The 27,986-nt window shown below is 43.1% G+C and overlaps 2 protein-coding genes across 3 annotated transcripts in view; one reads left to right on the top strand and one right to left on the bottom strand.

The window, feature by feature from the left end:
* The window catches only part of CCNK (cyclin K), a 29,597-nt gene extending 20,584 nt beyond the window's left edge, over positions 1 to 9,013 (bottom strand). Inside the window, exons 1-2 of the mRNA XM_030929963.1 lie at positions 8,856 to 9,013; positions 8,532 to 8,674 (exon numbers count right to left, since the gene is read on the bottom strand). The gene's annotated coding sequence lies outside the window, so the exon portion shown is untranslated. The remainder of the gene's footprint in view (positions 1 to 8,531; positions 8,675 to 8,855) is intronic.
* A 71-nt stretch (positions 9,014 to 9,084) lies between these two features.
* The window catches only part of SETD3 (SET domain containing 3, actin histidine methyltransferase), an 86,012-nt gene continuing 67,110 nt past the window's right edge, over positions 9,085 to 27,986 (top strand). Inside the window, exons 1-3 of one of the 2 annotated variants that reach the window (XM_030929962.1) lie at positions 9,085 to 9,301; positions 24,734 to 24,844; positions 26,967 to 27,059. In XM_030929962.1, coding sequence (XP_030785822.1) covers positions 24,742 to 24,844; positions 26,967 to 27,059 — 196 coding nt within the window. In that variant the 5' untranslated portion in view covers positions 9,085 to 9,301; positions 24,734 to 24,741. Of the gene's footprint in view, positions 9,302 to 9,792; positions 11,285 to 24,733; positions 24,845 to 26,966; positions 27,060 to 27,986 lie in introns of those variants that run through there. The other variant, XM_010353673.2, reaches the window with a different exon arrangement.

Raw genomic sequence — 27,986 nt, 5'->3', positions numbered from 1 at the left:
GAGTGCAGTGGCATGATCTTGACTCACTGCAAGCTCCGCCTCTTGGGTTCATGCCATTCTCCTGCCTCAGCCTCCCAAGTAGCTGGGACTATTGGCGCCCGCCACCACGCCTGGCTAATTTTTTTGTATTTTTAGTAGAGACAGGGTTTCGCTGTGTTAGCCAGGGTGGTCTCGATCTCCTGACCTCGTGATCTGCCCACCTTGGCCTCTCAAAGTGCTGGGATTACAGGCGTGAGCCACCGCGCCCGGCCAGACATCTCTATTTTTTGCCTTTTTATGAAAGCTTTTATTTTATTTTAAACTAATTGTAGGTTTATAGAACAGCTGTAAAGATAGACGAGTTTTTGTCTATACCTTTCACTTAGCTTTCCCTAATGTAAACATCTTCCATAACCATGGTTCATGGTTCATGGCAAATATGTAAATGTTAATGTTGTTAGGAACCAAGATTTTCAGTGCAGAGAAAACAAATGTACACATGAACAAAACCAAATGTTAAGAAAAAATCTGTAATGTTAAACTTTAACTGAAGATATCAAGATAAATCATGGTTAAAAATATATACATATATATCCCATTTCTCTCCTTTTCAAGTACCAAGAAGGAATGACAAACCTAGTTCTGAAATCTTAACTTTTTCAATACCAATACCCTCTAAAAGGAAGCAGTTTTCTTTCCAGTCTGGGGTTGGAGCCTACCTGGCATGTACTCAGACTAATCAAAGCTTATCAAAAGACATAGGACTGTTGAAGGAATGATTTGCTAGGGGAAAAAAAACAAACATAGGAGTCATCATGATGGGTGCCCACTGGACTAATTCAAGGTAATTTGAATAGTAAAAAGAAAAATGACTGCGGTTGATCATAAAATACAATCTATGTGTCCACAATAATATTAATATATAGAGAGAATAGTACTTTGCTAGCACTGATAACTACTGATAATAAAATGCTACTGATAATAAATGCTACTATGCTAGCACTGATGTTAACTACTGTAAAAAATAATACTGTTTATCCTTAACAAAATGATCACACTTGACATCACTAATAGGGTGAAAACCTGCCATTATGTGACTTCTAATATGGTGCAATGTGAAATAAATATCACCTACCTATGCAGTATTCTTGTCCCCCAAAAGCTTAAGCTAAATTTAAGCAAACTTTTGACTGAACTTCCAGTTTACAATAAAAACTGACGGTAGAAGAGTAAGTGAAAAAGCACAACACGGAAACTATTAGTCACATCCAGAAGGTGAGACACTCTACTCAACGACCGACCTGGTCTCTTCAAAACTGTCAGTGTTATCAAAAAACATTTTGAAAGACTGTCTTAGATTTAAAAAGGCTAAAGAGGGCTAACAACAAAATGCAATGTGTGAACCTTGATTAGATCTTTTTTTTTTTTTTTAAATTTCAAACAATTAGGAAAAATTAAAGTATGAATTGTGTATTACAGGATATCAGGAAGGGAATTACTGTCAGTTAATCTTCTTTGGGGTTAATAATGATATTGTGATTACACAGGAGAATGACTTTATTCTTAGCAGATGAAGGCCAAAGTATTTTGGGTAAAGTGTCTTAATGTCTGCAACCTACTTTCAAATGGTTCAGCTAAAACACAACCACACGGTAAACGTGGCAAAAAACGAATATGTGTCCATGGGTAAACAAGTAGTCATTGCACTATTCTTTCATATAATAAAAAGTTGGGGAAAAAGTCAGATGAGACTGCATAGGAGACCAGGAGGACTCCTTATCTTCATCAATCCCTCGATAGCCAAGGAATACTTGCCTATGTGTGTGTACTGGTTTCACAAATTACAACACTGTAATTTGAATCACAGCATACAAAAAGAAAAGTGCACTAATTATAAGTGTATGGCTGATTGTTTTTCGCAAAGTAAACACACCTGTGTAACACTATTCAGTTGAGAAATAGAACAGTACCAACATTCCAGAAGCTCTCTTCATTCTTCTCCTAGTCACTATCCTCCCAAAGATAACTATTCTGACCTCTATTTCCATCAATTAGTTTTGCCTGTTTTTGAAGGACTGTACAATGACACAGTATCACTTTTACATTTGGTTTCTTCTGCTCAATATTAAGTTTGTGGGATTCATTCCTGTTGTTGCATAAGGCAGTAGTTGTTCAGTCTCATTGCCGCAGAGCAGTGGTTTTCAAACCTGGGACAATTTTGCCCCCCAGGGGACATTTGGCAATGTCTGAAGACACTTCTGGTTTTCCTAACTGGGGGGTTGCCACTGGCATCCAGTGTGGGTAGAGGCCAGGAATGTAGCTGAACATCCTCAGTGCAAAGGACAATCCCCCATGACAAGAAATTATCTGGTCCAACATTTCAATAGTGCCAAAGCTGAGAAAGTCTGCTGTACAGTACAGTTTTATCCTATGAATGTAACACACTTTATCTATCCATTCTACTATCTGGGCATGTAAAATGTTTCTGGTGTTTGATTATTATTAAGTGTTAAACATGCACATATATTGTTATAGAACAGAAGGCAACTGGACAGTTGGCTGAGGGAATCAATATCTTGGCACATCTTAGCAATTTATTTACAGTTGGGAATTGCTACTTTAAGATACATATGCCTAACAGTTTTCCATGTACTTTTTTCACTTAAATATTTCCTGAGCATTTACTATGAGCCAGGCCTTAATGGCATGGCAGGGAACAAGACAAGCAAGGTCTCTGCCCCAGGAAGCTTACATTCTAGTAGGAGAGACAATAAGAAATAAATATATGAATTATTTGTCAGGGAATAATAATAATAACAACGCATGTAAGGGGAGAGAGCATGATGAGGTTTGTTGAGAGGTATGCAGAAAGAGAAACAGTTAGGAGACTATAGTAGCAGTTCAAGTGAAGACTACCTAATACACCTGTCTCCACACAATGGCAGTTGGAAAAAGGGGCGTGTGTGCCATCATTGGCCATGAGGCAAAGAATGGAAAAAGATGACTTCAAGTTTGACTGACACAGAGGGTGATACTAAAAAGACAAATGTATAAGACAAGAGAAAAAGCTGGTTTTGATAAGAAGGGAGGAGAAGAAGAATTTGGCTCTATAAATACTAAGCTTGAAGAACTTTAAGATACTTTTGTGGAAATATCTATCAGACAGATAAAGAGGCCAGCTGAAGTCTCTACAGAACATATCTACTTGGGATTCATCTATACAGAGATGACAACTATAAAGTCATGTTGACGGATGGAGGGATGGAGAATGAAGAAGGAAGGAGTCTGGGTACAGAACTCTGTGAACTTGTACCAAGTAGGAAGAATCACCAAAGGAGAGCCTTTACCCAATGACAGGAAGGTAAAACAGACCTGAATGTACTTATGATTTATCCACTTGTGGACTAAGAATCACCAAGTAAGAGAAAGGGAAAAACACTGGTCCAAGAAGTAGGGAAATCTGCATCCTTCACTGCAAAATAAACCAAGGGATGTCAGCTTTAAACCAGAGATGGTAGTCAACAATGACAAATGCAAAAGAAAAGTTAAAGGACAAGGAACTAAGGAAAGTTTACTTTAATTAGTGATTAGTTGTTTTTTAGAGACACTGAAAATTGTGATGGTTGCATGACTCTGAAAATACTAAAAACTACTGATTTGTACAGTTTAAGTGGGTAATTTGTATGGTATAGGATTTTACTTAAAGAAAATACCTACATACACATATAAATAAAATAACATTTTTAGAAGTGTAATAGGACAGAAGGTGTAGAAACTGCAAGGGGTGGTAAAGAATGAACAGACTAGGAAATAGGTTATTCTTTTTTACTCATTTTTAAATTTTTTGAGACAGAGTCTCCCTCTGTCATCCAGGCTGGAATGCAGTGGTGCTCACTGCAACCTCCGCCTTCTGGGTTCAAGTGATTCTCCTGCCTCAGCCTCCTGAGTAGCTGAAATTACAGGCATGAGTCACCATGCCTGGCCAGAAACAGGTTATTCTTTTGAGGCATCTGTTCTCAAAGAGAGTAACAGGTAATAGTAGGGAGTTTTTGTTATTGTTTTGGTTTTTATTTATTTTTCAGCATGAAGGAGAATGAAAAATGTCTGCAGCCAGAAAAAACAAAAAAAGGAATGACTAGAGGAGTCAGAACAAGGGAGGCTAACTGGTCAAGGGATAATACAAAGCATAGTAAGAAAGTTAACCTTAGAAAGAAAGCTCTTTTTTCCCCTAAGAAGGGAAGGAAAATTTTGAGAAAGATATTTTTAAATAATCTTTTAAGGGGGAGGAAGTATCTCCATATTCTCTAGGAAGTAGAATACCAAGATATCTGTTGAGAAGAAAGGGACAGAGTGGGGAACAGTGTTAGGAATAACCCAGTGGAGATGAAACTGGAATGGAAAAGAATCTCGGTCCACAAGTGGATAAATCATAAGTATATTCAATTTTGTTTTACCTTCTGTTACTGGTCAAACTCCCGGTCCCTTTAGGTTCCAAGGCAGAATATAAACAATTCATGAAATGTAGTAAAAATATTATGGACATAAACAGAATAGAGATAGTCCTCAAAATCGTAGAACTCCCTGAAAAAGTTTTTGCCTCAGGTCTATAAACCTGTTCCCTATTACTCTTCAACTAGAGTAAAGAGTAAAGTTATAAATTTTCTCATTAGCAGCTTTTTTTTCACAAGACCATAAAGTTATAAATTTTCTCATTAGCAGCTCATGATTCCTGTGAAAATGGCTGAGATTTATGAACTCTGCAAAATGAAAATCCATACACAAGCAACCTGTCAAGGCATTTTAGCAGCACCTTTCAGGAATGGGCTTCCTAAATATCATTTTACATCTTAAAAGACTAAATACAGCCAGGCGCAGTGGCTCATGCCTGTAATCCCAGCACTTTGGGAAGCCGAGGCGGGTGGATCATGAGGTCAGGAGATAGAGACCATCCCTGGCTAACATGGTGAAACCCCATCTCTACTAAAAATACAAAAAAAGAAAAAGAAAATTAGCCGGGTGTGGTGGTGGGCACCTGTAGTCCCAGCTACTCGGGAGGCTAAGGCAGGAGAATGGCGTGAACCCGGGAGGCGGAGCTTGCAGTGAGCTGAGATCGAGATTGCGCCACTGCACTCCAGCCTGGGCGACAGAGCAAGACTCCGACTCAAAAAAAAAAAAAAAAGACTAAATATATTTTCTACATTTAGAATTATGGAAACAGTAGTAAATATCACCACTCAAATTATCTCACCCAATATTGAAATCCCCTCTTAGTTTGGCCACTTACCAATGAAACCTCATTACTTTATAAAACAGCCTATGGCATTGCTGGGTATCAATAACTGGTGTTCACATAATTCCTATATTCCTATATTGATTTTTATCTGTTCTGTTCATCCCCTAGATCTGCTACACAGATGGCATAAAAGAATGCATGAATGAAATCTACCTTTCAGCCACTCTTTAACTTCTACCAGGGTCCTTAAACTAACCTTTGAAAACACATTTCCCTTATCTATTGTCTTTCAAATAGGTAAAAGGAATTTTTACATTCTCTTCTCTAGGGTAAACAAATCTAACCATTTTTCTCATCATGACTTTTTTTTTTTTTATTTTAGTGTTTCAAGCCCTCCCTAAATATTAGGAATCAAAACAGATATGACATGCATAGTACATGGGAGGGAGGTGGTAACTAACATTCAGTAACATGTCCATTGTGTGTCTGCTGCGTTGCAGCCAAGCATGCAAGCTAGTTTTCTTATCCTCACAATTTATCACTGAGAAAATGGAGCCAGAGACACGAAGCAACCTGACTAATTCACAGCTAGCAAGCAGCAGCCACAATTTGTCTTACTTTATACGAAGATACTGCCTTCCCTCAATCTAGACACTGCTTTTCTTCTGTAAGTGGAACATTACATCCTAGAACCACTTTTCTCAAGCCAGGAAAACTGAGTTTTTGTAAATGTAATCACACCAATTAAATTTATTTATTTAAAAATTTTTTTTGAGACAATCTCACCTAGTAAATTTATATCTGGTTGGTTCTGGCCTATTATATTTCAGCCTTTAAGAACTCTTTGATTTCCGAGTGTCATCTAATGTGCAGCTGATTATCACTACAGGGTTTGAGTGCATTTATTAACTTGAGAATCATGCTGCTTATATATTTAAACTCGGTAATAAAAAGTGTTAATCAGAGCAAGGGCAAGACCAGAGTCCCATAGCATATCTCCAAAGACATCTCCCCAGGTTTACATCAACCCATTAATCAACATTTTGGGGTTGGTAATTTGCATGGATATCAATCCATCTAACCACACCTTATCTAATGCATATTTAACTCTTGTATCTAGACACAGTATTAGAATCTTGTTGCAAGACTGTGTCCTAAAAAAACTTAAATGAACTTATGTCCAGCAATCCCCAATCACCACCAGTCTAGTAAACTGTAACAAAAGGAAATGATTTGTGTCACCTGGCTTTTTCTTGAGACAGGGTCTTGCTCTGTTGCCCAGGCTGGAGTGCAGTCACGTGATCACGGCTCACTGCAGCCTTGATCTCTGACTCAAGTGATCCTCCTGCCTCAGTCTCCCTAGCTACCACAGGCATGCACCTCCACATCTGGCTAATTTTTAAATTTTTTTTGTAGTGATGAGGTCTCACTATGTTGCCCAGGATGGTCTTGAACTCCTGAGCTTGAGTGATCCTCCAGCTTTGGCCTCCCAGAGTACTGGCATTATAAGCGTGAGCCACCACCTCTGGCCTCACCTGGCCTTTTCTTATTGAAGATCTGTTGGCTTGAGGGAATCAGCTCTCCTTTCCCAAGTACTCATAAACTTGTTGGCTCTTCCAACAAGATTCTAAAACAGTTTATTAATAGGTTCCTAGCAGCCAAGAGCCATCGAATGGTTCTGTGTGAAAACTGAGACATTTACCAGACTCTAGTCTTCTATCATTAACTGCACTTTTAGGATTTTTCAAAATTTATGAATAATGTTTTTATAAAGTCATCTGCAAATACTCTGGTATACAATTTACCTGAGCTTAAAAATATGATCACTCTGTAATCTCCTCAATTACCTTGAATTCCCCTAGATTTTTTTGTCCTCATCCAGTTTTAAAGAAAACAAGCAGAAAACACTGTCCTCCCTTTTAGACACTCAGCAGAGTCACTGCTTTCAAATACAACGTCCTAAAATGAACTAGCCCATTTTATAGGCCACGGCTATGACCAATTTTTCTTTATGACATTTAATTTTAGAAACAGCATTTAACATTTAAGAACCTCATTAACAACTCGATTAGTTTTTATTGCTTGTTGGTGCAAACTACATTTTCAAAATGGAACAAATTTAAACAGGATTTGCCTAGAAATCGACTAATATGCTTGAATACTGCGTTACAGTATAATCGAAATTAGATACAAGAGGGGAAAAAACCCTAAAAGACACCAGTGGTAGTCGCTCTGAATAAAACAATCTCGGATAATTACTATATTCATAGTCAAGATTATTTAACAGGTAAGCATCCTAAGGGCATAACTGTAATCCAGATGTCTATCAATACTACTACCATTACCACCATCTATCCATTCTTTCATTCAGCAATACGGAGGGCTTATTAAACGTCAGGCAGTGTTCCAGGCGCTGAAAGCTCCTCGCTTTCATTCTAGCAACATCATTCATACAAACTTTTAGTGGGCACCTACAATTGCAAGGCATTGTGCTAGATATCTGTAAACAGCGATTTAGATCGAGATACACAAACATCACCAAGTTTCCCTTAAAAACACAGAAGACCACCCTTAAGAAATGCTCTTAGAAATAGTTCCTAACCTCAGATGACTTAGCAAAAGCTTCCTTTAACTGGCGATCTAAATTTAGCGAGCACTACCGAGCCTATCTTGGGCAGACAATAGTTTAGGAGCTGTCAGATAACCTCTAGACTTACGCTCCAATTTTCTAAAGAACAATTTCTTTCATAACAAACCAAAGCAACCACCAGGAGCGGGTCCGTAAAGACGATGTCTCGGCAAGAACTAAATCTAACCGCGGAAGTGCCTTTTCCTCATTCTTAGTCGCACCCTCGTTACATGGCTCTTCAAAACTCCAAAGTCGGAGTACCCTAGACATGGAACAACCTCCAAAAAGTCTCAGGCCTAGCCAAGGTTGGGACTAATACGCCGCGAAATAATCGGGTAGATATGAGTTGTCTGCGGCTGTGAGACTGTGCGCGGTTAACAACCCTGCCCCTTTTGCCCAACCCCTAGAAAGTCCCCGAACTCTGACTGTCCCCCAGTGCGAGGGCCGCTACCAGTTCTAGAGTGAGCCCGGCCTCCCTACCCCGCCCCGGCGCCTCAGACCCTCTCTACACGCCCGCCCCACAGCCCCGCGCCGCCCGCTAAGTTCAATGTGTACCGGAGGTTAGCGGAGGGAGGCAGAATCCGGAAAGAGAGACTCCGCCAGTGGATGGCGGCGGCTGGCCATAACCTACTCCGACCTCCAGATACGCGGGAGGTGGGCGGTGCTGCCCGCAGTCGGTGGGTCACTCACCTCTCGCTTAAGGCAAGCCCCTTAGCGACGTCTCTCCTTGCCGACTGCGGCCATCTTGCATGTGGAATGTCGGGGAACTACGTCATCACGCTGCGTCTTGAGACGAAAACCAAGCGACCGGAGGGGCGGAGAGAGTAGGATGCCTGTCAACCAATGGCAAGAAAGCAGAGCTCTCAAAAGAGGAACAAGCCGCCGCTCTCCTGCCAGCCCGCCCGCCCGCCCCGCGGAACAGTGGCTGCTGCGTGCAGGGGGAGGAGCCAGCCACAGGGCCCATCCCGTCGGTCCCGCCCCTTGGAGCGAAAAGGCATTCTGGAGCAACCGAACCTGCTAACGGAACTTGGGCGCGTAGGCGGGGACCGGGTCGAGATTCGTCCAATCAGAGCTCTGGCGGGGGCGAACGCAGTCAATTGCGACTTCGGGGTTGGCGGCCGCTAAACCGGCCGCTCTCGCCCCCGGGAGCCGCCAACCCACTGGCTGGGGAGGACCCAGGACGGAACGCTGGCTGGGCGGCGGGGCGGGGCCGCGCCCATGCGTCCGAGGCGTGGGCCAATGAGCAGCGGCGGCGGCGGCCCGGGGGCGGGGTCCAGGGCGGGCGGAGCAGGGTTGGGCCGCGGCAGCGGGGCCGTCTCAGGCTGCCGTCCCGCCCCTCCCGTCCGGCCGCCGCCGCCGCCGCCGCCGCCACCGCCGCCACCGCCTGGGGGTTGGTTGAGGCGGACGGCGGGGTCCGGGCCGGAGTGCGTCGTTCCCGCTGCGCTAAGGGAAGCGGGCAGGTGAGTGCTGGCGGCGGTCTCTGCGCGCGCGCGGCCCACGGGCTGCGGGGAAAACTCGCGCTGCGTCTCCGAGCTCTGCGAGGCCGTCCCTCGCCCTGGCCAGCGCCCCTCGGCCGAAGTCCGGCCCGCGCCCCCGCCAGGGTCTCTGCCTGCCGCTCTGGGCCCAGGGCTTGAAGGGGACAGGTGTGCGCTCGGGGGCCTGGGCGGGGAGGGCCCGGCGGGGTAGGAGGGCGCCGGTCGGCCTCTGCCCGGGCGCCCTGCGGAGCGGGAGGCGCGCGCTCGCCGCTGCCGGGTTCCCTCTGCCGCCCACGCTCCCGGGCCCCGCGCCACCCGGTCTCGAGGTGGTGGCAGGTGCAGGCAGCGCTCTCCCCGCGTTTGGTCTCCTGTCCCCGGCCCTCGCTCCTGCTCTCGGGTGGGGCCCTGGCCCCTCGCGCTGGTCGGCTCGGCTCTGCGCGCGGCCGGGTCGAGCTCTCATTTCCTTCCTTCCTCCCGTCTCCCCGCTGCTCGGGGAAGGCCGTGCGGTTTTATGTTCCTTTATGCGAGTTCTCGGTGCCCACCGGGGTGCCCGGGGACCAGCCCCCGCCTCCTCCCGCTCGGTCCAGTTAGGAAGACGGTCGTAGGAAATAGGTCGTCTTTCTTCCCACGCGTCCCTGGCCGTGCTCCACACGCGCAGTGCCCTACCAGGGAGAGGCATTCAGTGCTTTAGAGTTTGTCATTCCGGCGTTAAACTCTTCTCCTCGTGGCTCCAGCCTGGCGATGCAACTCTGTCTTTCCCCCGTCTCCACTCGGGAAAAGGAGCCGACAGTGACGCGCGCCGCTGGCTGCGGGGCTCACCCTCGTCGGGCCGGGGTTGGAAGGAGGGCGTTTAAGTATTACAGAGGCATTCACGGCTTAGGACCACTCGGACCGTGTTATTTTGCTTTTCTAAATAAATAAGGTGATATTTCAAAAATACTTTTAAAGTGTGCTGACAAATTAATATTGCTTTTAAGAATCCTCGAAGAGTTACCTCTCTCTTCGTAGCCTGATTGTGGTACTGATGAGACCACTATAAATGCGTTTGTCAAAACTCAGAACCGGACACTGAAAAGTGTGAATTTTACCTTATATAAAATATACCTCTCCCTCTCCCGTTTTTCTTCTTGAAGTGACCTTGCCAGTATTTCAAAACTGAGCTAACCAGTAATAATGTCGGAGAAGTGTTTATTATTTTAAGTGAATACCTTTAATCCAAGAATATAGCGAAATAAATCTAGTCTTCCTCTCCACTGTTAAAATTTGCCAAGACTTGCTTGAACCTTGCTGTATATACTGTGTTTATACGGGCTGCCATGCGTGAAGAAAGTTCAGCAGTACCGGATTAGTCCCCGGGGCCGCCGTGATTGATACTTTGGTGAAATTCCAGCAGTTTACCAAGGAGTTTTTCTCTGGCCTAAGAAAGTAGTTTGCAAAGCCAAGTTCTCAAACAGCTACAGAACCTCTTTATTGGGACCCCAGACAACCTTGGATTTTAGCCTTCTGCTACCCCTTTCCTGTCTGCCCTCTAAGTGATTATAAGTTAGTATCTGAAATGGAACTCTAGTCTGAAGGAGTGAAATGGTTGCTTCTCCAGTGTGCTAACATCTCAGGGCTTTTTTTTCCTGGAATTGGAGTGATGTTGGATTTGAAGATTAAAACATCTTATGTTTGTATGTACGGTGATAGCGAAAGCTACTTGTGAGAGCACAGTGACTGTCAGTGAGAAAGTGATGGCTACTGCGATGCTTTTCCGTGACATTTTAAATGATAATTAAACTTTCGCTTTAGAAGCCTAGATAATGAGAAAAATGTGGAGGTTGTACTCAGATATTTTTCCTGTTTAAAGCTCAACCACTGAACAACTGTTTTTGTTTTGAGAGTTCTGATAAACGGTCACAACAGCCTCCTTGAAACACAGTACTCTCCTGCCTGGAGGAGAATGACAGGATGACGGCACCGGAGAAAGTATGACCATCAGCTACAAAGGCTTGCTTGGAGTGAATATTTAGTAGACAATCATTGAATTCAATGAAAACCAGGTGCATAGTTTGTGCTGTGTAGAGTTGTAGTAAAAATATAAGCAATAATCCCACCTCCAAGTCAAGGTTACTCTGAATGCTTTGTGACTAGATGTCAGTGTAGTTTGAGGCGTACCGGGTATCTGAAATGTTTGAATTACAGAGTCTTTTTTCTTATCACGAATCTGAGGTAGGGTTTAGAACTGTAACTAATAATGTATCTTTCTTATGTGTAGTTGGATGACTGTCCCTCTCTGAGAGATTATCTTTAGAGACTGGTTTGCCTGTTCCCTGGTTACTGTGCCTGGTGCTTCTTTTGGGGGTGGGGAGGAAGAGTTTCAAGTGTGTTTCTTTCCCTTGGATCGAAGTCCTGGGAATGGAATGGTGACTTTGTTCCCCCAAAGAGAACTAGGAGTCATTTATTCCTATGGCATTAAATGTTTTTAACGGAACAGTGAACTTATCTTTATTCTTATGTTACTTTGGATTTTCCTTGTGGCCAGTTATAATATTTGCTTTCTCAATTACCTACCTTTATTTTTGGGCCCTTTTTTTATCAGTGAAAAATCTTCTGATTAGCTGTGCATCTTTACTCTCCTGCTACAGTCGCAGAAGTGTTTATCTGGGTAACAGTTTGTTCTGGGTCATATTTAACCAGTCAAGAGTATTAGACTGAAGATTCTTGCTTTTACAATTTTCTACAGTTTTCACTTTTGTTGCCTTTATACAATGGATTTCTGTCCATTGGATTTCCTTTTATCATCTCATTTTTCTATTCATAACATTGAAGAGGTTGACTATTTTGATATGCAAATATTAATTTACATAATTACTCAAGTTAAAAAATTTGTCAAAATATTAATATATATAATGTATTTTCCTATTACAAAGAAGTTTAGACTTGGCTTTTTTTTTTTTTTTTTGAGATGGAATTTCGCTTTTGTTGCCCAGGCTGGAGTGCAATGTTGCGATCTCAGCTCACTGTGACCTCTGCTTCCTGGGTTCATTCTCCTGCCTCAGCCTCCTGAGCAGCTGGGATTACAGGCATGCGCCCCCACGCCTGGCTAATTTTGTATTTTTAGTAGAGACGGGGTTTCTCCATGTTGGTCAGGCTGGTCTCAAACTCCCAACCTCAGGTGATCCGCCCACCTTGGCCTCCCAAAGTTCTGGGATTACAGGCGTGAGCCACAGCACTGGGCTGAGACTTGGCTTTTTAAAAAGTCACTTAATAGTCTTTTGAAAAAAAATTAGCATCTGCAAGATTAAGAAGTTTTGCTTTTTAACTCAAGCCAGAGATTAGCTGTGTTGACCCCGTTTCCACTTGGGAGTCTCCTCTAAGTTTTGGAAATAAACAGACTGTAAAAACAAGAGGTAAAAACACAGATATTGAACATTTTCAACTGAGATAAAGTTGAATGGAAGAAAACTGATTCCAAATGATTATAAAATTCAAATTCCAAAGTTAAGACTTTGCAATTCTTTTTTTTCTTGTATCAAGTAGTGCTTTCCAAGTAGAAGCGAACTAGTAAGTCCATACAGTCTTGGTTGACAATGGAAGACACATCTATCTTTGATGTTAAGATTTTGAAAGGGATCTACTGATTACTAAGCCAAAGTGAATTCTTAGCCTTTTACGAGCCTAACCTCAGTACTGGGATGGGGAAGTAGGGGAGGGCAGAGGGACAGAGCAGGAAGAAATGTTTCCACTGTTTTTTAGAAGGACAAAAAAATTGTCTAGAGAATGTAGATAATCAGGTGTCTACACGGAACTTTTTATTTTTAATTTTTAATTGACAAAAATATTTGATACATAGAACTCTTAATAAAATGTGCACTATCTTAGGCCTATCACTATCTATGATCCTGAGTTTCACTTTCCTTTTTTTAAGAAAACAATACATTAGGACGTAACAGGTCTAAGAAATTCTTCCAACTAAATGGTTTACAATGTTCAATCTCAGAAAATAGACATGCCTTTTCAATATCAGCAGTTTTCTCTTACACATATTTGAGAGGAAGTAAGGATTAGTGTTATTAAAGCTGCTTTTACCATAAAATATTTACTGGTGTCTAATAACATTATTCGTTTGTTGGTTGTAATAATTTAGCATTGCTGCGTGTCATGGTCACCTCATGGTTCTGCGTTTTTCCCCCGCAACAAAAGTGTGGCATTGCAGAGATCCCTGTGGGATGTGCTGGATGGAATGGAAGCTCTTTTGGAAGTTTCGCCCATGTCCCAATTTAACCTGCAGCTCCTCCTATGTATTTGGACAAAGCCAGCAAAATAACTATATTTTTAAAAGGCCAAAGAAATAAAACCTTTACATGCGTATACTTTATCACTGCAAGGGAATAGTATTATTTTGAATATCAGAGATAACAGTGAACCTTTGGAGCTCTCATAAATGCGTTGGTTTTGAGCCAAACTCATGAAATACTATTGAGTGTCAGTAAGATTTGTCATTGAGGTGTGCTGGTGAGGCTCTGACACAAACTGAGTCTATCATTTTGCATAAATTACTCAGTCTTTGTAAGTGTCAACTTTCTCATCTGTAAAGGGGGCTTGTTAATACCTATCTGATACTGTGTAAAATGCTTACCTCAATTCCTGATAATATAATAAATGCCCAAATGACACGATTGTGGTGGGGACGATCATGTTGGGGAACTGCCGTAGGACACAGGACACGGCAAGGATGATCCTGAAATAAGGAACATGACAGCATGAATAGTTGCATTTAGGTTCAAAAACTCAGTTGTTGATATAGCACATCTATCTTGCTGAAGATCATGAAAGACTTTAGTTGTGACTGTCTTGCCCTAAAGGCTGTGGGACCATGTTGTATCATCTTTGTGTTTCAGATTAGATTCTCAGAAAATGTGCAGGAGTGAGGGAATGAATTCACTTGGCTCATAGAAAAGCTAGGGCAGTCTTAGGAATATTAGTCAAATTTCTTTGAGTTCCAGGAAGGTGGGTAGTCCATCTCCAAACACATCTGAAGGGTTTTGTTGACTTTGAAAAAGAAAAAACAGTTCATTGAAGTATAATATGCTTAAGTCGTTTTGCTCACTTTTGAGAAATATGTAGTAATGAGGGGCACATTAGACCTGGAGAAGACAAAACTTTGGGGAGACATAAAAGCTGACAGGTCAGAGAGGACGGTGAATTTCTCTGCAATATTGTACTGGAGGGACTCACAAAGCGGGAGATTGTCTTGGAAGTGAACGGGCAGCTCTGCTGGCCACCTAAAGGCAGAAGCTTTGAATCTGCCTTTTTCACTTACTGACAATCTGCCTTAGGCTGTGTGTTTGTTAATCAGGAATAACACGCTGGCTCTGTCCTGCCTGTCTTAAATCCCTGTCAGACTTGGATCAGGTGAAGTACTGATCGTGACTGCTCCATAACATCAGGCGCTGTGCGCCGTACACGCGTAGGGTTGAGAGCTGCTATAGGTCTCCTCTAATCCTGATGCTCCTTGGTTCTAGAATCCAGAATCCTTATGTTAAGGAATGTGGGTGGTTTGATGGATTACAGCTGTTTCTTCACACATAACATTGTCTTTTTTATTTTAGAAAGATATAATAGGAAATGATTATTCATGACACCCAATGATTTTTTGCTTTACAAAAGGTTTTTTTGGTAACTTCTGTTAAATAGGAGCCTATGTGAATTTATTTGCAATTTCATTCTACGGCAGTTTAAAACTAAAACCTATGTAATGAAAAGTCAGTCAGAAATGTTTAGTTATTTCTAAAATTATTGTGTTATTGGAAAAATAGCAAAAAAAAAAAAATGTGAAAAGCAACAACTGTACACTTATTTATTTATTTATTTTTGAGACAGAGTCTTGCTCTGTGGCCCAGGCTGGAGTGCAGTGGCACGATCTTGGTTCACTGCAACCTTTGCCTCCTGGGTTCAAGTGATACTTGTACCTCAGCTTCCCAAGTAGCTGGGACTATTTTTAGTAGAGACAGGGTTTCACTGTGTTGGCCAGGCTGATCTTGAACTCCTGACCTCAGGTGATCCGCCCGCCTCGGCCTCCCAAAGTGCTGGGATTAATAGGCATGAGCCACTGTGCCTGGCCAACAACTGTATTTTTAAAATCTCAAGTTATAATACTTAAATGGGACAGCCCAAATTGTTCTGTATCAAGATTAAATTTTGATCAAATTAAAATTTTGTTTGCATGCAATTTATAGATCTGTATACATCCTGGTACTTAAGTAGTTACTGAGTTGAAATTAATTCCACCTTCTTCCCTGCCTGCTTGCCTTGATTTCTTGGTACTTTTAAGTTGTGGCACATCAGTTCTTCTTTTGTTTGTCTGTCTCTTTGTTTATTTATTTTTGAGACAGAGTCTCACTCTGTCGCCCAGGCTGGAGTGCAGTGGCTGGATCTCAGCTCACTACAATCTCTACCTCCTGGATTTAAACATTTCTCCTACGTCAGCCTCCTGAGTAGCTGGGATTACAGGCCTGCGCCACCATGCCAGGCTAATTTTTATATTTTTAGTAGAGATGGGGGGGATCTCACCATGTTGGCCAAGCTGGTCTTGAACTCCTGACCTCAAATGATCCACCTGCCTTGGCCTCCCAAACTGCTGGGATTGCAGGTGTGAGCCACTACCCTTGGCCCAGTTCCTCTTTTAATTAGAAGATTGGAATGATAGGTGCCAGTTTGCCATGTAAACTAGTATGAGTTGGTATGGCATGGTGCTGCTACTAGGCCCTGCTACTATGCAAAGCCAGAACACGTTTCTGATATATATGAGTTTCAGCTAACATGGTACCATGGCACTTTGTCAGTATCTGTAGGAAAGGAAACATTGCACAGTTAAATACTTTTCAGTTTGGGAGTGCTTTCATTTTCCTAACTCATCATCCTATAATTTGTGTATTTAATTCTGAATGTAGTAATCTGATCCTGCTGGCCGGCAAAGTATTTTAGTAAGAGTGAGAAAAGAGTATTTCCTTTTCTTCCTACACGAAGATTAGGCACTCACCCTCTCTCGAGTAGGCTTTACAGCTGGGAGCCTGGGGTGGAGGAAGCCATCCTTAGGACCATTCTCTCCCTTAGTCAACCCAGCTGTGAAGTTGGGTCAATGCAGGATACATTGAAAAACAGATGCTGTGCTTGAGCTAAGGTTTCCTGGATAACTTGCCAGATAAGTGTAATCAAAAATGTTTATTCTAGTTCTGTTTAGTTGAAAGCAGCATTTACAAGGGAACTCAAGAAATATACAAATAAATATCCTTTCCATTCAGAATGTTTGAAAAAAAATGCAAGTGAATTACATCCAAATCTGTTCATTATGTGTGAACTATACTTTGTAAAAATGGGTTAGGTATTTAGCACCCTTTCCCCACCTCCACCCCCACTCCCCACGTTAGCCAAGGTCACTAAATGTGCTTTCTTGTTTCTCGACCCATTTATTCCACGATTCAGATTAGATGGAAAATAATTGCTTGCGTGGCAGAGGTGGTGGTTGATTACAGATGCTCCTGTGTATTAGTCAGCACTTCAAGTAATAATTGAGTATGTCATTCATTCCTCTGTCTTCTAAAGCCTGTCTTGTCTGTTAAATGGGGTGGTTGTTGATGGACTTCTAAGCGGTATATGGTGTTTTAAAGGGCCAAAGTTTGAAGATGCTGTAAATTTTAAAAATATCTTGATGGTGAAGAAATGTAGACATGTGTGAAACTCTTGGCTTAGCTGTTCCTTTTTATAGATACCCCTTCCTCTGAACGACTAACTATAATTGTGTAATTCATGTATCAATCCTGTATTGCTACTCTTCATATTTTCTTTTGTCTTAAGTATTATTTAAATCATTTTTTTGGTCCTATTTTCCTGTTTTAAGATAATTCAGTAAGTGTTTTTAAATTATACCTGATTTCCTTCTAAACTTTGCAGAAAAACATTTTTGATTTAGTATTGTACCTTCTGGCTAATACTTGTAATTTAACTTGAGTGTGTGTGTGTGTGTATGTATATACACATATAATTAATTTAGTATGCATTTATGTTTTCCTAATATAAATATTGGAAATAAATATTGAAAATAAACATTTGGTCTTTGTGGGGACTTGATGAATGTTTAATAGATTTTTTTCATGGAGAGCATGAAGGATGTTCAGAATACCTATTTGACTGTTTCATTTGTTTAAACTTGTAGTTTAGCCCCAAATTCACTGAGATCATGAAAAGTATTCACTGTATATAACAGACTTTTGAATCATAAATGAAAAGGGTAGTTATTTAAATCCATAAGGTTGGGGAACTTACACGGCATGCATCTTTTTTGATAGCTAAAAGAAGGCAATATGGGTTGAATTTAGGAAACCACACATACTGGATACTAACACCTTCTCACACTGATCTTAAAATTTAGTCATCCTTCTTGAATTGTACTTTATTTCTTGCCCTTCTATGTTTAGTTACTTACGTGTTTTAGGAATTATCCATGCTGCTTTATTTTGAGTGTGAGTCTTGGTTTCCCAGCCTCATCCTTGGGAACTGCAGTCCTGGTTTTGTCCAATTTTGTTGTCTTCTGCAACAGCAAACATAGTATAGGCACAGAGACGTTGTGCAGCTTAATCAAGCTTGCCTATACTTAAAGTCCACTTACATGCTGGAGCTAATGCAGGATTTCAGGTTTGAAGCTAGGGGTCTGCTACTTGGCAGCTGTGGTCTCTTGGCCAAGTCACAGCCTTCTCTAAGTCTCCTGACAATGGGCTGTGGTCACTGCCGGCCTCAGTGGGCTGTGGTGGGGATGCAGTGAGGTCAGGGGCAGATGCTCGTGTCCTCTGTCACAAGTGCCCACGGAGCTTTTCCCTGTGCTTGGGCTGTAAGCGTTCCTTTTCTATCAGAAACAGACTAATTCCTGCTTTATTGCTTTCTGAAGACCAATAATGCTTAAAAGATTCCAGCGTGTTTTTCAGAGTCTCTCTTATTAAACTTAATGTCCTAAAGGTTTTCTATCTAAAACTGGATTTTGAAAAGAGATCATCTTGTAAAAATTTTTTTTTGAGACAGGATTTTGCTGTGTCGCCCAGGCTTCAGCCCAGTGGCTATTCACAGGTGTGATCGTAGCTTGCTGCAGCCTCGAACTCCTAGGTTCAAGAGAGCCTCCCACCTCAGCCTCCTGAGCAGCTGGACGATAAGCATGTGTCACTATACCCCACAGAACCGTTTTTTAAGTGTGATATTACATAAGCTTAACCCTAACCCCTGTCCTTTATGTTGTGGCCAATCTGTAATTATCTACACCTCTCTATATAAATTTGTATTTTTACTTCTTTTTTTTTTTTTTTGAGACGGAGTCTCGCTCTGTCGCCCAGGCTGGAGTGCAGTGGCCTGATCTCTGTTCACTGCAAGCTCCGCCTCCCGGGTTCACCCCATTCTCCTGCCTCAGCCTCCCGAGTAGCTGGGACTCCAGGCGCCCACCACCTCGCCCGGCTAGTTTTTTTTTGTATTTTTTTAGTAGAGACGGGGTTTCACCATGTTAGCCAGGATGGTCTCGATCTCCTGACCTCGTGATCCGCCCGTCTCGGCCTCCCAAAGTGCTGGGATTACAGGCTTGAGCCACCGCGCCCGGCCTGTATTTTTACTTCTAAGAGTTACCATAGTGCCTTGGTAGAATTAAATATTAAGTAAATGTTTCATTTGGCTACCGTTTAATAGCTGTTGGGAGCAATGTGAAAATTAGTAACTCTAATATATTCAAATATGCTCTCCAAAGATTTTCTTTTACTCAACAAATTTTGACCTTCTATGTGTCTGTGACACTATATTAGACCCTATGGGTAATACAGAGATGGAAGCTTTGGGTTTTTTTCTGCCACAAGACAGTGAGTAAAAGAGTTCAGACTGCAGTGGATGAGGTCACAGAGGTTCAGGGACTGTGCTGTGGAAGTGTGGTGAGGAGACTTTGTTAGTGAGGTGGGGTTTTAGCCAGGTAAATTTTAGGTGGAGGACCCTGACATACTCACCAAGGGGTCAGGGCATTTCGGCTGAAGTAATAGAGTGAAGAGTGTGTACGTCAGGGAGTGACAGCCAGGCCAAGGGGCTGAGGGAAGGTGGGATGTGGGGAGCTGGCAAACTCACAGGAAAACCTGATGTTTTAGGGCTGAACGAAGTAAATGTAGGGCGTCTGCCTTCAAGATGCTTTGAGTTAGGGGTGTCCCACAAATACTAGAATTAGTGCCAAACCATACTGAACCCAGAGACAAAGAAATCTTACAGACAGTGATGGTTCCAAGTTCATAGTTACAGAACTGGTACTGAGAAACACTTGCCTTCAGTGACTTAAGTTCTTAAAGTCATGCTAAAGGCCAGGTGTCATGCCCGACTGCCTGGGATTCAGGGTACAGGGGACTAAGGAGAGCCCTCGGACAAGGTGGACCCAGCCAATGGGGAGGCTTACTGGAAGATCCCTGGAAACTTGTTTCTGGGGGGAACAGATTGAGGAGATGACTTGGGTCTAGGATCCTGTGCCCTAGGGAGATACTTTTACTGGAAGAAGGATAGGCAGCTCCCCACCCCCCATCCTTAATTACGACGAAGATTCTTTCTGCCTAACATAGGCTAGCCACTTTTTCTACTTTATAGCCTGTATCCCTGTGGGAGGGAAACAGCCCAAAGAGGTTGCCAAAAGACAGAATCCCCACATAAGCTAACCCTTTAGCATCTGTAATAACCTTGAGTTTGACCCTTTCTGACTGACTTTTTTGGGTGTGAGGATTGCATGGAGGAGTCTAGAGTTTCCCTTAGGGCACAGGGGACATTTTGGTAGAGCCTTGAAGTATATGCAAAATCTTGCCCGGAGAAGACAAGGGGACAGGCAGTGGGATAGCTGCATTTCAGAAAAAGGGAGGAACATGAGCAGTCCCCTGGAGCTGTGTTGTGTAAAGGTAGGATGAAGCTGGACACGTAAAATGGGGTGAGGCAGTTCAGTCCTCGAAGACCTTGCTAGGGAGGTTACACATTATCCTGTGAGCTATGGAAAGACGTGTAAGTGAAAGAAACCTACACAGTGTAGAATTCCACTTATATGAAGTTTAAGAATAGGCAGAACTAATTGATGGTAATAGAAGTTGGCATGTGGGCTACTAGGGGAAGGACTGGTTGCAAAAGGGTTCATCAGGACTGCTGGCAAGGACTGGTGTGTTTGCTACCTTCTGCAAGGGTGGGGCCTTGCACATATGGGGATGAGTCCATGAATTCGTGCACTATGTGGTTTGTAGGTTTCTATTTTTTTTTTTTTTTCTTTGAGTCAGGGTCTCCCTCTGTCGCCCAGGCTGGAGTGCAGTGACGCCATCACAGCTCATTGCAGCTTCAAGGGATCCTCCCACCTGAGCCTCCTGAGTATCTGGGGACTACAGGGTTGCGCCACCATGCCCAGCTAATTTTTGTATTTTTTTGTAGAGACAAGGTTTCGCCATGTTGTCCAGGCTGGTCTCGAACTCCTGGGCTCAAGCAGTCTTGGCCTCTCAAAGTGCTGGGATTATAGGCGTGAGCCACTATGCTCATCCTATGCAGTTTGTATTTTATACCTCAATTTATTAAGGCTGACTGTTGACATTGTGGTGGGGGAGGACTTGTAGGCAGGGAAATGAATCCCAAAGGGATTGAAAGAGCTGGAGATGAAGGTCTTAGCTAGGAGTGGCTTCAATGACTGCATAAACATCACCCTGCAGGACTTTCGAAGATTGCATTCCAGCATATCTGCCTTCCCAGGGGCTATGGTGTGTTTTGAAATTACACCTCTGCTGTATTTATACACCTATTACTCATTTCTAAGAGCCAGCAGTTTTCTGGCTTAGAAAAGAAATCTTGAGAACAATTGGAGTTATAAGAACTTGACTGTAGAATTACTGTCAGTGGAATGTATTTTGTTTTCAAATCATTGTAGCCATATTTTTAATGGTCTGCCACGTGGAGCAGGAATTAGACATTTCCTGTCTGTTCCAAGGGAATGGAAACCTGGGTAGAAGCTTCAGAAATGGAGATTGTAACCTGACCTAAGACCTGTGCGGATGCTTTTCCCTGGGAGCTCAGGGTGGCATCCTCTCTGTAACACCTGCCCTGTGTTGAGGCCTGGGCTGTATGTTGGGGTTACAAATAGAAACAAGACAGGATGTCTTCAAGGAGCCTGTTATCTGAAGGGAAGCTAGTATATGAGCAAGTACAGTGGGGCCCAGCGATAATGGGAGAACATACAAGGAATTGCAGAGGTGCAGAGAAGAGAAGATTGTGACTGGGGGACCAGGTAGACTTTAAGGGGATTCCTGGACAGTGTTTTTAGAGAAAAACCAAGAGTTTGTGAATAAGTGATTAAAAATTTACAGTCAAAGTGTGAACGGGGAGGCAGAGATAGGCACGTGATGACCGCTGTAGAGGGACTGGGAGCCATTGGTGTTGCTGGGAGGGTGTTTTACCCATTTTTACCGGTTTCCTTTTATTCCAGGATGACTGACACTGTATATTTTACACTGATTTTTAGAGGACTTATTAGATTAATGTGTTACACATTATTCTTTATACATTAGATACATAAGAGAAGGTAAGCTTGTTAGCCTGTTAAAATAATGTGATTTCCTACTATTTAGGGTGGTGGCAGCGTGAGGGTAGATTTAAGCAGCAGGGACAGGCTTGGGCAGGGAGATGTATGAGACTAGTGTTAGGGTCTAACTATGAGGACGTGTTCAGGAGGTGCAGGAGGAAGTGGCTGGAGCTGCGCAGGTGTGGGCTGAGTGGCTGCTGGCAGGAGTGTTGGGGGTTGCGCTCCATATCCCATAGTGTTTGACCTGGAAGAGCCCCCTCTGCCATGTACTTTTTTTTTTTTTTTTTTTAATCTGTATTTAAACAGAGGCAGTGTGGTAGTGGTTCTGGGTTCAGATTCTAGCTCTGCTTCTTACCTGATGCATGACCTTGGACAAAGAGAAGGGACTTAACCTTTCTGAGAATGTCATCTGAGAGATGAGGATGGTATCTACTGCTTAAAGTGTCAAGGAAGATCAAATGAAGAGCTGTGTCTTAGCTCAGCACCTGGCAGAGGGTGAATACTGAGCTCCAGGGAACAGCTGCTGCTACATCAATGAGCAACTGGAGTTGGGTGGATCACTGAGGGAAGACATTGGGGGAGGTGAGGGGCTGCAGGCAGAGCGAACAGAGCCTGTTTTGTAGCTGTTGGTGGGCACCCCTGAGAGAGCCGGTGTGGAACAGCCCTGCCATCCCAGGCTCACTTACTGTTAAGAGAAGGGAAAGGGTCTTGGAACTCCTCATTGGAGTGACGTTCTTGCCTCATTTACAGGCTTCCACAGCAGAAGGTCTTGCAGGCAAGGCTGAAGGGAGAGGCCAGCTAAGCCATTGCTGACAGCATGCTTCTGCATCTCCTCCTGCCAAGCCAGCAGACCCACTACATTTGGAAGTGTGATTAACGTCCTTATTACCAGACTCCTTGGTGGTTTTAGTGATTTTCAGGTTAAGTTCGATGGTCCTCCAGAGATGCCCCCCGCAGATGTGGGAGGCCTGAAATGCCCAGAAGGGTGGAGGTGCTCTGTCCATGCTGTACCCTTGCTCTTGGCTGTGAGCCGGGACCATGGGGAGCTTTTTTCTCTTCTAAGATGGTAGTTCTTAAGCATAGGTAAAGGTACTTAAACTGTCATCCTGCCCTCCCCTCACTTAAATTTTCTGCTTTTGATCACAGAAAAAGAATTCCTTTTATTGCTGCAAAAGTTTTACTTATTTTTACCAGTTTCCTTTTATTCCATGATGACTGACACTGTCTTTTTTTTTTTTTTTTTTTTGAGACGGAGTCTCGCTCTGTCGCCCAGGCTGGAGTGCAGTGGCCAGATCTCAGCTCACTGCAAGCTCCGCCTCCTGGGTTTACGCCATTCTCCTGCCTCAGCCTCCCCAGTAGCTGGGACTACAGCCTGGCTAGTTTTTTGTATTTTTTAGTAGAGACGGGGTTTCACCGTGTTAGCCAGGATGGTCTCGATCTCCTGACCTCGTGATCCGCCCGTCTTGGCCTCCCAAAGTGCTGGAATTACAGGCTTGAGCCACCGCGCCCGGCCGACACTGTCTATTTTATACTGATTTTTAGAAGACTTACTAGATTGATGTGTTACACATTATTCTTTATACGTTAGATACATAAGAGAAGATAGGCATGTTAGCCTGTTAAATAATGTGATTTCCTACGATTTTAGCACATGACCATATTTGCATGGATTCAGTTACAACAGAATCAGTGATCATCTGTATAGTGGGAGAATATGTTTTAAACCTTTGTCCTAGCGTAGTTCTTCACATGGTGATAGTTACTTCTTTTTGTAAAAAACAAATGGACTGAAGTCTGCTTTTTGATTCTCACTTGAGATGAAGTGTAACTGACTGGGGCTCCTGGAGGCCATCCTCGTGGTGGTTTGTTATTCGTTAGCTTATGGATCGCCCTTCCAGCTTCTTGGCTGGACACTTTCTCCATCTTCCTGGGTCATCATCTTAGCCCCTTGTCTCTAGAGAATCAAAGCCAGACACCTCTGGCAGTGACTCTCATCCTCTCTTGAGTGGCTGCCTCGCTAGGCTTCCCTGGAGACCCCCTCTCCAGCCGGGTTCCCTTCTTCACTGTGCTTCCCTCACGCTTCTTGTCCTGTCCCTGTCTTTGAATTGCCCCATCTGCTCTTCACACATCCACGTCCCTTACTTTCTTTGAGACCTATTGTTAAAAACACTTGCAAGCAAGCGTTATCTCGTAGGGTCTTTACCCAGGACACCAGAAAAAGAAATGTGTAGTATTAGTATTTAGAGGTTCTCAAACGGGGGAAAAAGAAACTCTGGCGAGCTAGTCTAACTCCTACATTTTGTGCCATGGGAAATCCCAAGCTCGCCAGAGTTTCTTCCAGCTCTAAAACGTCTTCAGCATTTGTCCGGAGAGTGTAATCAGTTGCTTATGATACAGTTATGGTTAATGGGAAGTGATTATTTTAAGGCGAAGTGGGGAGAGAATATGTAGGTCTTTACGTCCTTATGTGTATGATGTATGCATGGTTTTTATCTCTCTAGTACACTGGAGTATATTAGTATGCACAATGAAATCTATGTAATTTAAAAAAAAATTTAGAGTAAAATTTGCCTCTACTATAGTTTTTGTAGATGATAAAGAATGAACTTTTCTTCCAGAGACTACAAAGCAGATTTTTTCCCCCCATTTGAGAACCTCTAAATACTAATACTACACATTTCTTTTTGTGGTAGAAAACTTCAGGATATGGCATGTGTAAGGTAAAATCAGCCTCTAAAGACTAAGACACTGCCGTGTGTTGAACATGTTTTATTACTTTATTTTGTTCTTTGGTAATGTAATTTTATCTCTTTACTTTCTCTTCTCTGTAGTCAGAAAAATGGGTAAGAAGAGTCGAGTAAAAACTCAGAAATCCGGCACTGGTGCTACAGCAACTGTGTCACCGAAGGAAATCTTGAACCTGACCAGTGAACTGCTACAGAGTAAGTCCTTCTCTGGGCTCTCCCTGCCTTGATGTGGTGGCTGTGCCTTTTTCTTCTTTGTCATCAGGATGGGGAAGCATGCATCAAACAAGCTGGTGTTCAGGTCTGAGCTGATTAGCTGTGGGCCTGAATGAGTCACAGAGCTTCCCAGACTTGCAGTCCTCACCTGTGAGGATGGAAACACCTGTTGGAACCGTGTGGCTGTTAACAAGGCTTGGGTGAAATAATTATGAGCTTCAATAGCACAGTCACCTGGAACATGGTCTTCCCTGAGGACCCGTGGGCAAGAACCAGCTCTACTACTTTTGCACAGTGTGCCCCTCCGCAGATTACTGAACCTTCTGAAACGCAGTGTTCTTCTCGGTAAACATAGATAATAACTGTCTCAGGGAATGAGCCAAGGACTTTGTGACATGTGGTTTGTGAAGGTGCTTCACGGGCTGTTAGCCCAGCTGAGTCCAGCGTGCCTCTCGGTGACCCGGCCTTCAGAGCTCTCTGCCCCTCACTGGAATGGCTCGCCTTCCTTTTTGGTGATTCAATTAACAGTGCTTCTGATTTTTTTTCTTTTTTAGACAAAGTCTTGTTCTCTTGCCCAGGCTGGAGTGCCATGGCACTGTTGTGGCTCACTGCAGCCTTGACCTCCTGGGCTCAAGTGATTTTCCTACTTCATTCTCCTGGGTAGCTGGGACTACAGGCCTATGTCACCACGCCCAGCTAATTTTTTTGTAGAGATGAGGTTTTGCCATGTTGCCCAGGCTGGTCTTGAACTCTTGGGCTCAAAACATCCTCTCACCTCTACCTACCAAAGTGCCGGGATTACAGGCGTGAGCCACTGCACCCGGCTGTGTATCTGATTTTTACATGCTGTAGTTTGAGAGTTCTTGGCTTAAGGAAATGGAATTTCTATTAAGTGCCTGTGCTTGTTTTAGGAAGTTAGTGTGATTTGGTAACTTTTTAAAATTATGAATTTGAATTGGTGCAGTTAGTGCCTCAGCTGTAGCTGTGGTCAATGGAGTGGTCAACACTCCATTGCCCTTTTTCCGTGTTTAGATTATGTGGCAGGCTAAACCCCAAGTAAAAACGCAGCTTTCCCTTCGAGACAGAAAGCAAGCCGCAGCCAAGTTGGAGTCAGGTCCCTCCCGAGTGCCCCCCTGGATCCTATGGGCCAGTGGAGCATGGCTGTCCTTAGCATTCCTCGCCGAGCTCCCCTGCCTCTGGCAGCTTGAGGACAGGTTCACTGCTGCTTCACCTCTGAGGCCTGTTCCAGGCCTCAGTCAGTGCTTGTTGTTGGAGAATAAAGTAAGACTGGCTACCCTTCATAGTTAAGACTCAGCACATATCTAGTTATTGTTAGTTATTTGCCACATATGCTCTTTTAATAGAGAGCAAAGAGGCCCCAGAGGTTAACCAGAAGTGTGGGAAGGGGCTGTCTGAACCAAAGCAGTTGTGTGAAAAGAAAGAGCTGCCAATAGGCGGGGTGCCCAGTGTGCAGCCTTCCAAACTCATACCTCAGTCTCGGGTATTGGTCTTTTGGTTCTGGCCCCATAGTGGAATCTTCTTTTTTAGCAGTGACTATGCCATCTCATTTTGCAACTCCCCCAGACTGCTGAATATAGTGCCATACACATGGATGTGAAATGTTTGTCGACTAATTGTCCTTATGTCCAATTTCACTGGTTCCCTTAGGGAATCAGTGTTATGGGGTTTAACTAAAAAGAAAGGTTGACTTTTACTATTAACTTCTTTTTGCCATATAGAAGAGTTTTGGGGGAATAGTTTGCATTTTAGCTTAGCTTTTTATCATAGGTTTTCCTGTTAGTAAGTATATTCTAAAAAGAGTTAACTAAGAATAAGGTGGATGTGAGCTAGGTGCCTGCTCAGTGCTCTCTCTTGGGTACGTTAAGTGGGGGATGTTTTTATGATTCCCCAGGATTTGTCTGCTTTGAGAAGTGTAGCTGCCTTGCACTTCTCACATTCATTATCGTGGCTGTCATATGTCTGTCTTTTAAAAATAAACCAACCCCAAACAGCAACAACAAAGTCCAAATCCTCTTTCTTCTGCAGACTAGTAGGTTAAGTTGAAAGAGGGAAGTGTTTCAGTACCATGCCTCTTATGTTACAGAATGCAGCAGTCCTGCACCTGGCCCAGGAAAAGAGTGGGAAGAGTATGTGCAGATCCGGACTCTAGTTGAGAAAATACGGAAAAAGCAGAAAGGTAAAATTGCTAGAATGATAACTGTGTTTTAATAATGTCATGTAGAAACTTGATTAGGTCAGAGGGCTGACGAGTAGTGAAGGTCTCAGCATCACTGGTGTCATTCTGAAAGGTCTTGTAGTGGGGCTTGCAGACCGGAAGAGAGAGCAGTTAGCGAGATTTCTGCCCTTTCAGAGATGCTATTACCTGCTTCGGAAAGGGTGAGAATGTTGAGCTTTAGGAGAATAAAATGTATCTGGGGGCTAAAATGACACAATTTTATTTATTTACTTATATTTTATAAAGTATTTAAATCTGGTTTTTATACTGTTATTTCCTTTTGAGTTTCAGGACAGTGCATATAGTGTATATGGTCAACACACAAATAAATGCTGATTGGTTAATGCATTAGCAAGGTTTATGATGAATTCACACACATCTCAGTTAAATAAGAGGTGTGGTCATATTCCTTAAGCTGTGTTTTTACAGGATGTATGCAGTCGCCATTGTAATGATTCTCATCCAGGCTGCCGTGGGGCTAAGTGTGAGTTTGAAAAAGCTCGTTCAGTATACCTATTGTTTTTGTTCTGTAAAGCACAAAAAGTAAAGATTATTATGCAGGACCACATGGAAGGTAGAAGCAGAAAACATCCTGAGGAGCACGCATTGGAATGTGGGGCCATCTTCTGAGACTCCCTTTCTTATTGTCATGAAGGGCATCAGGAGAGGGTTTGTTTTTTGTTTGCTGTCTTAAGTAGTGGTTTTATTGCTCTTCCATACACACCTCTAAACATGTAGTCTTCAGCTTAGATGGTCTCAAACTCCAAAGTGGTGAGTTCATAATGGGTGTGTTCAAACAGGTTCCTTCATAATGGGTTTATTTGCACTAAATAGGAGTCGGTGCTAATCCTTTGTCACCAAGTGGGTAGAGCCTTAGTTTCTCTTCTG

This window comes from Rhinopithecus roxellana, chromosome 5, assembly GCF_007565055.1.
Source record: "Rhinopithecus roxellana isolate Shanxi Qingling chromosome 5, ASM756505v1, whole genome shotgun sequence".
Taxonomy (NCBI): domain Eukaryota; kingdom Metazoa; phylum Chordata; class Mammalia; order Primates; family Cercopithecidae; genus Rhinopithecus; species Rhinopithecus roxellana.
This window is presented reverse-complemented; position numbering and strand designations above follow the sequence as displayed.